This window comes from Oculina patagonica, chromosome 10 (assembly GCF_052425735.1).
Source record: "Oculina patagonica isolate OP01 chromosome 10, crgOcupat, whole genome shotgun sequence".
Taxonomy (NCBI): domain Eukaryota; kingdom Metazoa; phylum Cnidaria; class Anthozoa; order Scleractinia; family Oculinidae; genus Oculina; species Oculina patagonica.
Genome location: NC_135767.1, coordinates 14,788,921 through 14,802,041, shown reverse-complemented (window position 1 = coordinate 14,802,041; position 13,121 = coordinate 14,788,921). Strand labels below are relative to the sequence as shown.

At 38.1% G+C, this 13,121-nt stretch overlaps 1 protein-coding gene across 1 annotated transcript; it reads right to left on the bottom strand.

Annotated features, from left to right (window-relative positions):
• Window positions 1-8,047: 8,047 nt before the first annotated feature.
• LOC144628245 (uncharacterized) lies at window positions 8,048-12,492 on the bottom strand. Its single transcript, XM_078486316.1, has 3 exons — window positions 12,381-12,492; window positions 9,614-9,764; window positions 8,048-8,637 (listed from the first exon to the last, which is right to left on the bottom strand). Exons 2-3 carry the CDS (start codon window positions 9,731-9,733, stop codon window positions 8,323-8,325), a joined length of 435 nt encoding a protein of 144 aa, XP_078342442.1. The 5' UTR covers window positions 9,734-9,764; window positions 12,381-12,492; the 3' UTR covers window positions 8,048-8,322.
• Window positions 12,493-13,121: the final 629 nt, after the last annotated feature.

Here is a 13,121-nt window from a genome sequence, read left to right as displayed (position 1 = left end):
AAGAAACCTATCGTAATAAGTGTGGATCCTCAAATGCGTTGTTATTGTTATGGCGCAAGAGAAAACATCTTGAAGAGCTACATTGTAACGTGCATCGATGCATGCAGAGTAGAGACACTCCTATCGATCTGAATAAAAATAGAGATATTTATCTTGTCATCTATCATGATTTAGAAACACGAAAAAGGAATTAAGCCCCATTTTCATCGCTAACGATTTCAAATATTCATTTTGTCGAGGCAACAACAACACTTTTGAAATCGTCAAAAACATTAACGACTTTGTTTTGAATTTTGCAGGCATGCATGTTTCGACGGTACACCCGTCATAGTCAGCAAGTCGATAATTTTCTACGCGCGTCCACGAACACCTACACCCTTTTTTGTTCTATAAGAATTTATTTTTTTTATGAAAATATCGAGACTAAAATTTGTGAAATTTTAAGAATATTTCAAGAATAAACCCAAGGCTGGGATTTTGAAAAGAATATAATTCTCTGTGTTGTAAATACGATACAATTATATGTTTTGAGCTAAACCGTATAAAATTCCCCTTTCTCTAAATGGCATAACTAGCCAATAAAACGATAACAAATCTTGCACTAGCCAACTGTTCGATACTAATGACAGTTCGATAAATGGTACATTTAATTCATATGTAGGGCATACGTAGCCTGCGTTGCAGACGAACAAAACCCCGGTATAGTGCGTCTGCGAATTAGAGCACAAAAGCTTGTTCCGGCCTCCCGCGTGTTACCAGGGATTTCTATAATAACCTCTGATTGGCTTTTGAATAGGGCCGTTCTTTCGTGCGTCGTAATTGGTCGAGTGCATCATGAGAAACCATAGTTACGCTTTCGACGAAGACCAGATACAAAACAAACTTGGCGGCGATCACGGCAGATCGGACAAGATCGGTGAGTATTAGCGTTTGAAGCGGTAAAAAAGAAGCCGGTTCGAACTATCTCATAAAAAAAGAAAACAACGATAACGACAAGAAGCATACACAAATGACAAGCAAAAAGGTCATGGTATAAATGTTGAATAATCTTCATTTGTCTTGTGGTGAAAGAATGTCACACAACGAACATCCGTCATCCGTGATGAGAAGCAACACACCTTGCAACACAATAAACAGCCGGACCCGGCATTACAAATGCAGAATGCAAGTAGTCGACATCTTCACGAAAAATTTAGGACCAGAGGGAATATTTCAAAAGCTCAAAAAATATCTTGCAAATATGAATGTTCCAAGACTAACCGCGATAGTAATTACATATGACAAATGTAAAACAGAGGTGTCAAAATATCCGGGCAAAATATACAAACGGAAAGCCGCGCAGACCAATGTCTTATGGCTCTACTCAACTTTAAACGCCTCCAAATAATACAACTGACAGCATATCGTGCCCTTTCTAAACAAGTGAAAAGCGAAATAGATTGGATGACCAATTCCAATACAGAACGGCACAAATATATGACAAGAACGTTTTACTGTATCTGGTATCTGGTATTCATCGAACGCGTAACTATGGTTTCATGAGATCCACTCAGCCAATTACAGTGCACGAAAGAACGGCCCTATTCAAAAGCCAATCAGAGGTTATTATAGAATTCCCTGGTAACACGCGGGGGGCCGGAACAAGCTTTTGTGCAGTAATTCGCAGACGCATTATACCGGGGTTTTGTTCGTCTGCAACGCAGGCTAGGGCATACGGCACAAACTGAAATGCCATAGGCTATAATCTAAGAATATTCATGAGAATATATTCAGCCTAACATCGGCAGAAAAATAAGAATTTTCAGCCTGAACAGAAAAAAAATATATTCTTCTAGAATAAAAAGAGTGTATCGTCGGACAGATTTTCTTACTTCTTCAAACATTTACAATAATCAGAGTCTTCTCGTGTTTCCTCTTCAACAGATTGTTTCAAAGTTTTTAGTCTCCGTGGTTACTTACTTTCAAATAAAGCTTAAAGAATCTGTAAGATAACATGTGAAAAGCCAGATCTGAATTAACAGGTCAAACACAATTCAAAGATTTGACTCTTTCCTTGTTGGCAGCTTGACCATCGGTTGTTTTTGGTAAGATGCATTCTCTAGTTCCGTTATATCCTATGAGTTCAAAAAAATCATTTTGTTTTGAAATTATTCATTGCTTTTAAAATCCAAACGTTTACTACACGGAGCTCATTCGGCCATCATTAAATCAGATCAAATCATCGCTTGATTTTATTGTTTACCACCTCGGTTGTTTATCAATATCTACGTTGTCCGCGACTTTTTAAGAGTGGGCGTTTTCTTTTAGTAGAAGTGTTTATTTACCAATTAACCTGAACACCAAACAGTCCCCTGTCAACCTGGAGTTTTCTTGCGTGGGTGTCAACTGTCTGGTGGTGTTTCAATCTTTTGTTTTTCTTTCTCCAATCCCTTCTTTAAACCTCTTAAAATTTCACTAACGACGCAAGAACAAGCGCAAGCATAACAGCTCTTATTTCACCATGAAAACGGCTTCAACTCAAGCAAAGGCAAAGCGCACTGCATTTGGATGCAAGTGCTTGTGCTTGCGGCAAGCACAAGCATAAGGATCAAACATTATCCTTTTTGCGTGCTTGCGTCGCTAGTGAATATGTGTTTTCCCCTCGATTACACACCCTGGCTATTTTATTCAACTTGACTTGGTGCCTGAAGAAAGAAAGGAACAATAGTTCCTTCTATCGCAGTGTTCATCACGCAAGGGTTTTATTCATTACTTTCGACAGCCATATATCTAGCTATTATGACTTCAGTTAATGCTTGAGGGGCTTATTTACAACTCTTCTCGGTCCTCTCTGGATACCAGGCGTTTAATTGCGATTTACAGTACAATGTATTTTAAGAATACACACTTTGCCATCAAACCTCGTCATTACAGAGGCCTCATGAGCATGGTTTGTTGAAGGAACTATGACCATTCAGGGTGGTTGTCTGTTTGGGCAAAAACTTCTTTTTGTCAGAAAAAAACTTATGTGGTGTTTAAATTCCTTTCCAATCGTCGGCAACCTTTTCTCATATTTAAGTAAGGTAGAAAAAACAGATTACGAACTTCAAAAATTTTAATATCAGGTTTATTTTCTCCAGACGCTTTTCAAGAAGATTACAAAACAGGAGTAAACATAACAGAATAGTTTCCCTGGAATTTACCACGCGTCAGACAAGTCAGTCCAGTTTTGCAGTCGTTGTCCTCAAGAAATAATTTTATTTTCTATCGGATTTTTTTTGGCGCGACCCCTCCAAAATTCCGTTCAGTTTAATAGAGAGACAATAGGCTTTTGAATTTCGACTTAATGTTCTTTTGCATTATGGCTATTCCCCTTGTGTGAGCTCATCCTTAAGCCACCATTCTTTGTCATTATATACTTTCAGAATTTAATACAACAACAACAACAACAACAACAACAACAACAACAACACCAACAAACAACAACAGCAACAACAACAACAAAGTTTATTTGAACTGTAAAATTACAAAGAAATGTTTAAACAATAAATAAATTAAAAATACATACAGTTACTGGTCACCCAAAAACACCGAGAGAAAGAAATGTCGCGCGAATGTTCGCAGCGAATTGTCGAGGTGAGCGAAGTATCGCGCGAAAGGTCGCAGCGAATTGTCGAGTTGAGCGAAATGTCGCGCGAAAGATCGAAGCGAACTGTCGAGGTGAGCGAAGTATCGCGCGAAAGATCGCAGCCGAATTGTCGAGGTGAGCGAACTATCGCGCGAAAGATCGCAACGATTTGTCGAGGTGAGCGAACTATCACTTCGACATTTCGCGCCGTTCCAAACAATAGGTGTCACGATAATTCGCTGAAATTTCGAAGAAATATCGCGTCGCGCGAAATTTCTTCGAAAAGCTCCGAAAAGCCAGGAAATTCGTCGAAATTCGTTTGCATTACTTTTGCACAATACTGTAACTAAAAAGCTAAACTAGTTGGGTGACCACCATTTATTAATTTAAAATAAATACAACGTCAGAAAAGAGGCATTTTACATTTTACAATTTTACACAATTAATTAAGGTGGTAGATTACAGAACAAATAATTCTTAAACACGTATGTACAACAACAACAACAACAGCAAAAAGATAATTGTAAAAAGAAAAAGAGGAAAAAAATGAAAAATGGCAGAAATACCAAAATTAAATTATTAGTAGAAAAACTTAATAGAAATTAATGAAATGCAATGCGCTTGCTTGTAATTTACACTAAGAGCCTGTAGCTAACGCACCAGCAATATAACTTAAAATTCAACGTAAATTTATTCTTGTGGAGGTAACTTAATTACCAGTGGTTTCTAGGACATAAATAAAGAAATATATTACACTAAGAACAGAAATAACAGCATACAACAAAGGAAATACTAGAAGACAAACGAAGGAAACGATATGTACCTGACGATTTGGACACGCGGCGAAACGAAGGACGACAAACGAACGTAGCTTCTTAGATATAAACGAATCTTTGCGTGAAGAAACAATATGCATAAAACCCGCGAAAAGGTGACTTAATATACACGGTAGACTGGGCCGAGTAATACATAATAGCAGTAGACTGGACCTAGGGATTGGTTCTACAGAGCCGGTAGCCACCTAGTCGATGGTCGGTTAAGGTCTAGCTAATCCTCTAAATGAACAAGGCGTGACAACTATGGGTCAACTATTTCCTGCGGGAATAATATGGGCGTTTACCACAGAATGGCAAAAATTGATCACCAGCTAAGAAGCATGCTATCCATTTTTTATTTTATTTTACTCTACCAATTAAAAAAATTACTGACAACAGTGCCAGTCCATCCACCAAATCTTATTAGCAATTTATATAATATAAGGTCAGCTTCGAGCCAAAGTGGCGCATACTGCCGGAGCTTATCCCGGTTTCCTTAGCATTAAGCAGCTAGGAGTATTTCTACTCCCCCCTGGATGGGATGCTAGTCCATCGCAGGGAACCCCCCAGCATTATTTCGCCGGTACCCATTTATACACCTGGGTGGAGAGAGGCACTATGAGAGTTAAGTGTCTTGCCCAAGAACACGACACAAGTGACTCTGGCCAGGGCTCGAACCCGGAACGCTCGCTCCGGAGTCCGGCGCGCTAACCATTAGGCCACCGCGCCTCCCACTTATTAGCAATTTAGGCCGGCTTATTTCGCACGGCATTTCACGGAATTCTTAGGTACCTACTAACAAATTGAATGTAAGTAATGGAATTTGTTTTCTTATTTTTTTGGAGCTGTTTTCCGTGAAGCGAAATCTTGATGACACATAAACAGCTTTAACTTTTGAACAGAATAAAAAGTAATATATAGTTAGCTTGATTGTTGAAAACTTTCCACGTTGCATCTAATCAATCCAGACAAGAACTATACTAGCTTTGAGTCACCGTCGAAATTGAAAGCGTAAGCACTGTTCCGCTTCATTTCTGCGGGTTTCAACAAATAGTCCAGAATTTTCAATCCAATTTTACTTTGTTTCCACTTTACAATCCGCGGGGATATTGCTTTGTGCAACCATATTATAAATATATTTTATTAGTATTCTTAATATAACGAATTGTTTTGCAAGCGCATTTGAAGGGGGACATTGGGTGGTACTGAACACCACATTACCGCAAAAAGATTAGCAAATAGTGCAATGCCGCAAAAAAAAAAAAAAAAAAAAAAAAAAGAAAGAAAGAAAAGAAAAAGAATAGAAAAGCAGCCCATGTCTTGTTAAACCTGCTTAGCTGGCGGTTTGGTTGCCGCAAAGGCAAAAATCGAGGCGGGAGTGACGGGAACGTGAAAACATTAACACGACTCTCTACTAGAACTTTTTGCATTTTTTTACCATTGCTTCACGTATTAAACGGTGTGACAAAATATAAGTATGTATTAGTTTGTATCTGAAACGAAACATGGATATGGTCGGAAAAAGTGGAGGTAGTTGTTTTTATACTGACTATCGTAGACGAGACCGCTGAGAAAATAATTCCTGCCGGTTTGGAGAATACCGCAATACCACAAGTCAAGACTAAAATTACCGGAATACCACCAACCCTCTATGCATCCTTCTGTTATCTGTTGTCTGGTTGATACCCGAATTTCCTTCCGTTCACAGAGGAGCAATTGTTGTGAGATCCTTTGCGACCGTTGCTCTTTGATTTAATTTATTCAGTCTTTACTGTCGTTCAATAGTGTAAATAAGCGCAAGTATTCGCTCATAACTAGAACGAACACATTCATTCTTCTTATGCTGTTCTCAATAGGAATAAGCAAAAACATAATATAGTCAACTAATTTTGTTTTCATGTGCTTATGCTTATGCTTATACAGTCCGACCTGTATTAAGCGGCCACCCTCGGGACTTTGAAAAGTGGCCGCTTTATAGAGGTTGGTCGCTTAAAAGAAATACAATGTAAATTGCATAGGAATGGCAGTAAACATGATTTTATCGACTCTATATAGCAAAAAGGTTTTTAAAAAGTGAATTTATATGAAGATAAATCGAAATTTCACTTTAACAAAACAGCAAGAGCATTTCCACCCATGCATAGTACTAGCTTTTCACAGAGGGCAGGTAGTTGAAATGTACAGTATTTCTTCGGGTTGATAGAGTACAGAAAAAAATATTCAAAACATCGTTGACAAGTTTCTCAGGCCTTTTTGCATCAACAGTTAATATGTTATCAGTTTGGAAAAATAGTTTGCTGGCCGCTTAATGGAGGTAAAAAATAATATAAATAACACACTTGCGACAGCAAAAAGGTGGCCGCGGCCGCTTAATAGAGGTGACCGTTTACGTTGAATAGAGGAATCGAATACAGCAGTTTAGTGACAAATATATAAAAGGGGACTTTGGAAAGTGACCGCTTCATGGAGGGTGGCCGCTTAATAGAGGTCGGACTGTATTTATGCCAAGTAAGGACAGTAGAAGAAGAATAAGTTCGTTCTGATTATTATGCGCTTATGTTTATGCTTGCACTTATTCCCTATCCGCATTAATCCGGATAAATTTCAAGTTGGAGAAATTTAAAAACGTCGTATAAAATGTTTTACGTCGAAAACGATACCTCTCATCTCACACATGCACAGAGCTTTTGTTAAGCTAATTAATCCTTTTGTTTTGACATAGAACCTTTGAGTATTTGACGTCAGCGTTTTCAAAAAGTTATGTTTTCGCGCACTAGCACTAGTGTGGACGGCGAAAACACACCACAGACATATGGTTGACATGTCAAAATTTCCGTAAAGGATGAATGAACAGCTACTGAAAGTTTCATCATTGTAGAGTAAATTGTTTTTTTCAAAAATTGGAAAAAACCTTATCGGGGAGGGAGGTGGCATCAACCCCCCCCCCCCCCCCTGTACGTCCGAGGGTTAAAAGGAAAACTCCGTTTTTGGTGACCGAAAACGCCATTTCAGTGTAGACGGTTGGCCTATCCGGAGAAAAAAAAGTGCGTTTTCAAATTTACCCGGGTCAGTTTGGACAGGGCCTGAATGGGCTAATTCCAGCTGATGCCACTTTGCTTTCCTTTCGGTAGAACATCTCTTAATAATTTTTTAATGAACACACCTAAAAGAAATACAATCCAGTTAAATATCATTTATTTTTTATTTTTTTCTTGCTCGTATAAATACTAAACAATTTTATTTGTCTCTTTTGCAAAGCTATCTGCGTTAAATAAACTTTGATCTGATCAAAGCCCCATAAATTAAAGCTTCTCGCTGCGGCTCATGAAAAATTGTTTCTTGTAGAAAAGATTTCTTATACTTGTAAATAAAAGGGCTCTAAAAATGCTTTAATGTTTATTTGCTTGGTTTTAATTAAAAAGAGCAACATTCTTAGGTAGTATGTTTGGGTTTTTCCGTATTTGTAAATCCCCCAAACAAAAGTTCTTAACAAAAAGAATAGACAATTTATTACAGTAAAACTCACTCGACGAAAGGATCAGCCAATCGGATTCGTGTGAATGATCGTACAAAGTCAAAGTTCTAATGTTTCAATATTGAAGATGAAAAAGATCGCGTGTAAAAAGCTAGCCTTTATGTGTTTTATAACCTAGGAACCTGGACTCATGTTTCAACAAACTTTGCAAGTAGCCACTTTTTTAAGCAGCGAAAAAAGTTTTACATTGAGTCTACAACTTACATGTATAAAGGCACTTACTGTCAATTTTAGTATGTGATAATTATACCGGTTATTGATTCGTCACTTTGGAGACTTTTTTTTCACTGACAATATGTCTTGTCTACTGATAAAGTCCAATATGGGCAAAATTGATTACTGCTGGTCTTCCCGACGTTGTCCCTTTAATGTAATGAACGCTTACGACTTGCCGGAGTTGGACATGGCCATTGCCCAGCAGGACACCGTCTTCGTACTCTCTTTTTCGGTTGGTCACTCTCCTTCCTACTTTCGTCTGATCCAAGACGTTCTTTTTCGCTAAGCCTGGACGCAGTTGATGAGTCGACTAACTCAGCGCTGGAAGGATTTAGTTTTGGTTTTCTTTCACTAGTTTCAATCGCCTCGAAGCCAAGAAGCTTTGCCAAGACTCGGGCTTTTTCATCTTCTGTTCGGATGTCTTTACCTGCTGCAGTCCTTATGGAAAGGCCCAGCGGGGTTTCCTGAAATAAATTTTCAATTGGTCATTTGATATGGCGAAAACATTTCTATTCATTGACTTCTAATAAAAAAAAACTCTTCTGTAACAAGTTTTGGACTTTGTTTGATCGTGTAACTAGAATATCATCTCATCACCATCTGCATTTATCGCGCCATTGGACGTATAAGGCCAGTCTAACAGACCTGGTGAACAATCTGTCAAGTTATTTTGCCCTACTTGGAACCTTTTAGAAAATTATCATGTGAGTTCGAGACATCCTGTATAAAAATCGAACTTTCATGTTGGGCGTGCCGCCCTTGGGACAAAATCGATCTTTCCTGTTAAATAAAGATGTTTTTGTTTCACATAAGTGTTCCGGCCTCCCGGATGGACGCCACTCCTAGGCACGTAGAAAAACCTTAAAAACAGTGATGCGATTTCACGTACGCGTTTATTTTGTATTTTGGAAGATTAGCGAAGTTGGGTGACCCTTTGTGATTAACTGGCATAGGTCATCGTTTTTTTTTTCGTTGTTGTAGCACCTTGGTCTATTTTTGTCTGCCCTGGCAAGTATCGGATTCCTGCAAACAACCAGGGTCCACCAAGTCTGTGTGGACTTGCCAAAAATAAATCCCGTTTATCTTAAGCTCTTTGTTTTCTTTTGATATTATATCCTGGAGCCCGTTTCTCAATGGTCCCGAAAGATTTTTGAACCCGAAAAGCCATTGCAAAATTTCAAACTTTATAATTTCAGAGCTGTCTTTCATTCACATATTTTTAAATTGAACAGAGGTTTCTTTCATACAAAGTTTCAGGCCTATAAAGTTCTCTGTTTCTAAGATACAGATAACTAAAAATCGCTTTATGGACTCGAAAAGTTCCCAGGGATTTCGAGAAACGGGCCCCGTGGCACGCGTTTAGCTAGTTTCCCGAAGAATGATTTGGAACCGACACCTTTTTTTCTAGTAGTAGTCGCATGGTCTTAAAACGTCACTCACCTCTTTGATCATTCTTTGCATTCGAGCAATCCGACGAAGTGATCTTGGTCTTGCCGTTACCAGCATTGCCAGAGTCATCAACAAGAGGCAAGCTGTAGTAAAGGACGTTGCAATTTTCATTCTTTATTCTTCAATAGAATCGTAGTAAGTTCTGCAAGGGAAAGAAAGAAAAAAAATATATGAATGTTGGGCGTTTTAGGAAAGTGTAGGGAATTTGCAGCTGAACAACTCAATTAAGTGGTCAACATCTAGGATTTCACATCTGCCTTATATGATAGATTATTGTATAACTGGATAGATTACCCTGTTTTAGGCTGGCTCAAAACTTGGAAGTAAGTTAAAACAAGAATGAGATGAGAAGATGAGAAGAAAGGGGAGCTTAAAAGCAACATAATCTTTTTCTTCTCAATACTGCCACACTTGCTCCATTTCTAATTTTCCCTTTATTTTTAGAGCCTTGAGCAGCCCAAGGGCAAGGTCAACCGAACGCTTCTTAAATGGTTATGTTAAATACAAACCGGTTTCAAAATGGAATAAAACTAATCACACTGAATAAATATTTGGAAATCAAAACAGAGATTAAATTTCAGTAAAAAATTGAAAAGATTTATAGGAAATTGCGGCAAGCCAAAATTCATTTTTGTCAGAACGACAATATGGCCTTAAGAAAACATAACAATTACCTCCGGTAGTCAACTTAATTTTTGGTATTTATGAGGCTGACAGATATTCCATCAGTAAATGGATAATATGATACTTTGTGTTATTTTCACTGTGAACAAACAGCTCACGAACAGCTAAAAATAACGTAACTCGACCTTATTTGTAACATTTGATGAAGAATACCTGTTTAAAAGAGCTCAAATTTTAATAAAGCGGAACTCCAAAATAAATAAGAAAGTTTTGAATTTTGATCCTAATTTGTCGCGGTCAGGTACGTTCAGTTGTATGTACGCTCGTGAAGACCGCTTCCTAGTCGATTGTTAGATTTATACAGTTTATTTTATAATTTCAAAACCTAAGCATTAAAGACCGCAGAGCAGAAATGTATTGTTTGGGATTCGAAACAGCAAAACCACAAATCTTTACCCTATTGCGAACTCATTCATTTAATTACGTCGTCCCCAAAGATCGATTGTGTCATAAAACAAATCTTCCCACTTGTTTACATGTTGTTTATGCTCTGCAATACAGCTCATAGAGTGCAGAGCCGATTTTCATTGTTCTGTATATAGGCCTTGGAAAAAGTCAAAAGAACAAAAGCTGACCACATGCACGCAGAAGAGTATTTTTAAATTCGTTGACAGGAAATAATAAAATTATTTCAAGAATGTCTAATAAATTACTCAGTTGAGGCTGAAGTAATGACACACTCTTGAAGCGGAAAGTTGTTTCATGTTTTTCGAGTCGTGTATTTGTAGACTTGTGTCGAGCCTTTTCACGAAGACGTTTGTATGGCCAGAATTTTTTTTTTCATCGAGACATCAAAAGATACATGCTCGCTGAGAAACGATTGTTTAAGGCAAAGACGTGCTTCCCAAAGTCACCCATTACCTTACAGAGTAGTAAATTTAGGTTAAGTTTAAGGTAACTCGGGAAGCTTATGCGGCTGAAACGAACAGTCCGGCAGCAGAAGTTTCCTTTCTCGTATTAAAGGGTCTGTGTCACGGCTGATTGAAGTTTATTTTATTTAGTTTTGCCAAATACTCGCTATGAATCCTAATGTTTGCAAAGGAATATTACTTCTATGTATCTAAACGACAAAACCATAGCTTCATTGTATCCAAATTTGTCTCCCGGGCGATAAAATTTAAAGTTACAAGCAAACGAGATTAACTTTGAAAACTGTTCCGCCGGACCATTTTTCAAAAACCCATGTCGCAATCCGTTTCAATCTTCGTCATTTCTGGCCATCCGTACCTTCTTTTGTATTTACTGTGCTATCGAAATGTCCCTTCACTGTTTTAAGAGGGTTATTTTTATATTTCACTAAACGTGAAGGTCATTTTCCCATGCCTTAAGGCAAAAATTCGTGACACAGTCCCTTTAAAGGGTTACTTGAGAACAAACATGATGTACTTCAATTGGCATGAAAACTTTACTTCTTTCCTTATCTTTTTTCAAATACCTGTTTTGTGACTTAATACTGCAAATATTTAAGTTTTAAGTCATGATCGTAGACGTGCTTAAAAAACTATGTAAGCTATGAAACTTGCGGACACTGACTAAGTTCCACAGGAAAGCACTTAATTATCATAATGGTTTACGAAAAAAAATGCAATTTTCTACCATTTTTAACATACAAATTTGACAAAATTTGTTTAAAGTCAGGCAGTTTTCATTAAAGTAATGCGATACATGTTCCGATGTTAAAACAAAAAAAAACTAGATTTGGAAAGAACCGGTTATTTCTGAGATGGTTTCATTTTAAATTGAATTTTCTTCTTCGTATACAAACAATGTATAACAGCAAAAACAACGAACTCAATTTGAAGAGACTTCGGCAAAACTGTTAAGCACACTTGGCCAAACAGAACACCGATGAATGCCAAGCTAAACTGAAGTGTTTAGGCGAAAGTGTTTAATTCGAAAATAGTGTCGACACGCACGGTTCGTTTTGTATCAGCACAAGCTTCCATGCAAATATATATTCCATTTACTTATTGAAGAATCGTGCACACTTCGAAAGGAACGACCAGAAAACAGCCGAAATGGGGCGAAGCCGACACTGAACAATTGTTTAAAGCTTGTAATTGCAAACTCTTACCTTCGATCCGTATTTTGCTGTAGTATGGAGTCTTGTTGCTCACTGCTGAAGAGAAAGCGAGGTGCTGGCGGTTTTCTCCTTGCACTTGCCTTTTTAACTTCAACTGTGGAAGTTGAGCATTGAACTAACTTTCCACGCCAACCTCCCGCCTTTTATTGCCACGCGCCACGTCACGAAGGCACGAATTGGGAAAACGATCATTGTGACGTCACCGTGGACGGGAGATTAAGCAGGAAAAATTCCACTTGAATTTTAACGCTATACAGTGGTATTTCCTGAAAAGTTTCAAGATACCTTGTTTATGATTTAAGCCCACTTGACATTGCGTTTTTTAGCCTCTTAGACCTGTTAAGAACAGCAAAGTTTAAATACCAACGGCGATTATCGATTAGCAGGTAATGATTGATATCTTTTAATTTGTTATCATTCCATCTACTTATTGAAGAATCCTGCACACTTCGAAAAGGAACGACCAGAAAACAGCTGAAATGGGGCGAAGCCGACACTGAACAATTGTTTAAAGCTTGTAATTGCAAACTCTTACCTTCGATCCGTATTTTGCTGTAGTATGGAGTCTTGTTGCTCACTGCTGAAGAGAAAGCGAGGTGCTGGCTGTTTTCTCCTTGCACTTGCTCTTTTTAACTTCAACTGTGGAAGTTGAGCATTGAACTAACTTTCCACGCCAACCTCCCGCCTTTTATTGCCACGCGCCACGTCACGAAGGCACGAATTGTGAAAACG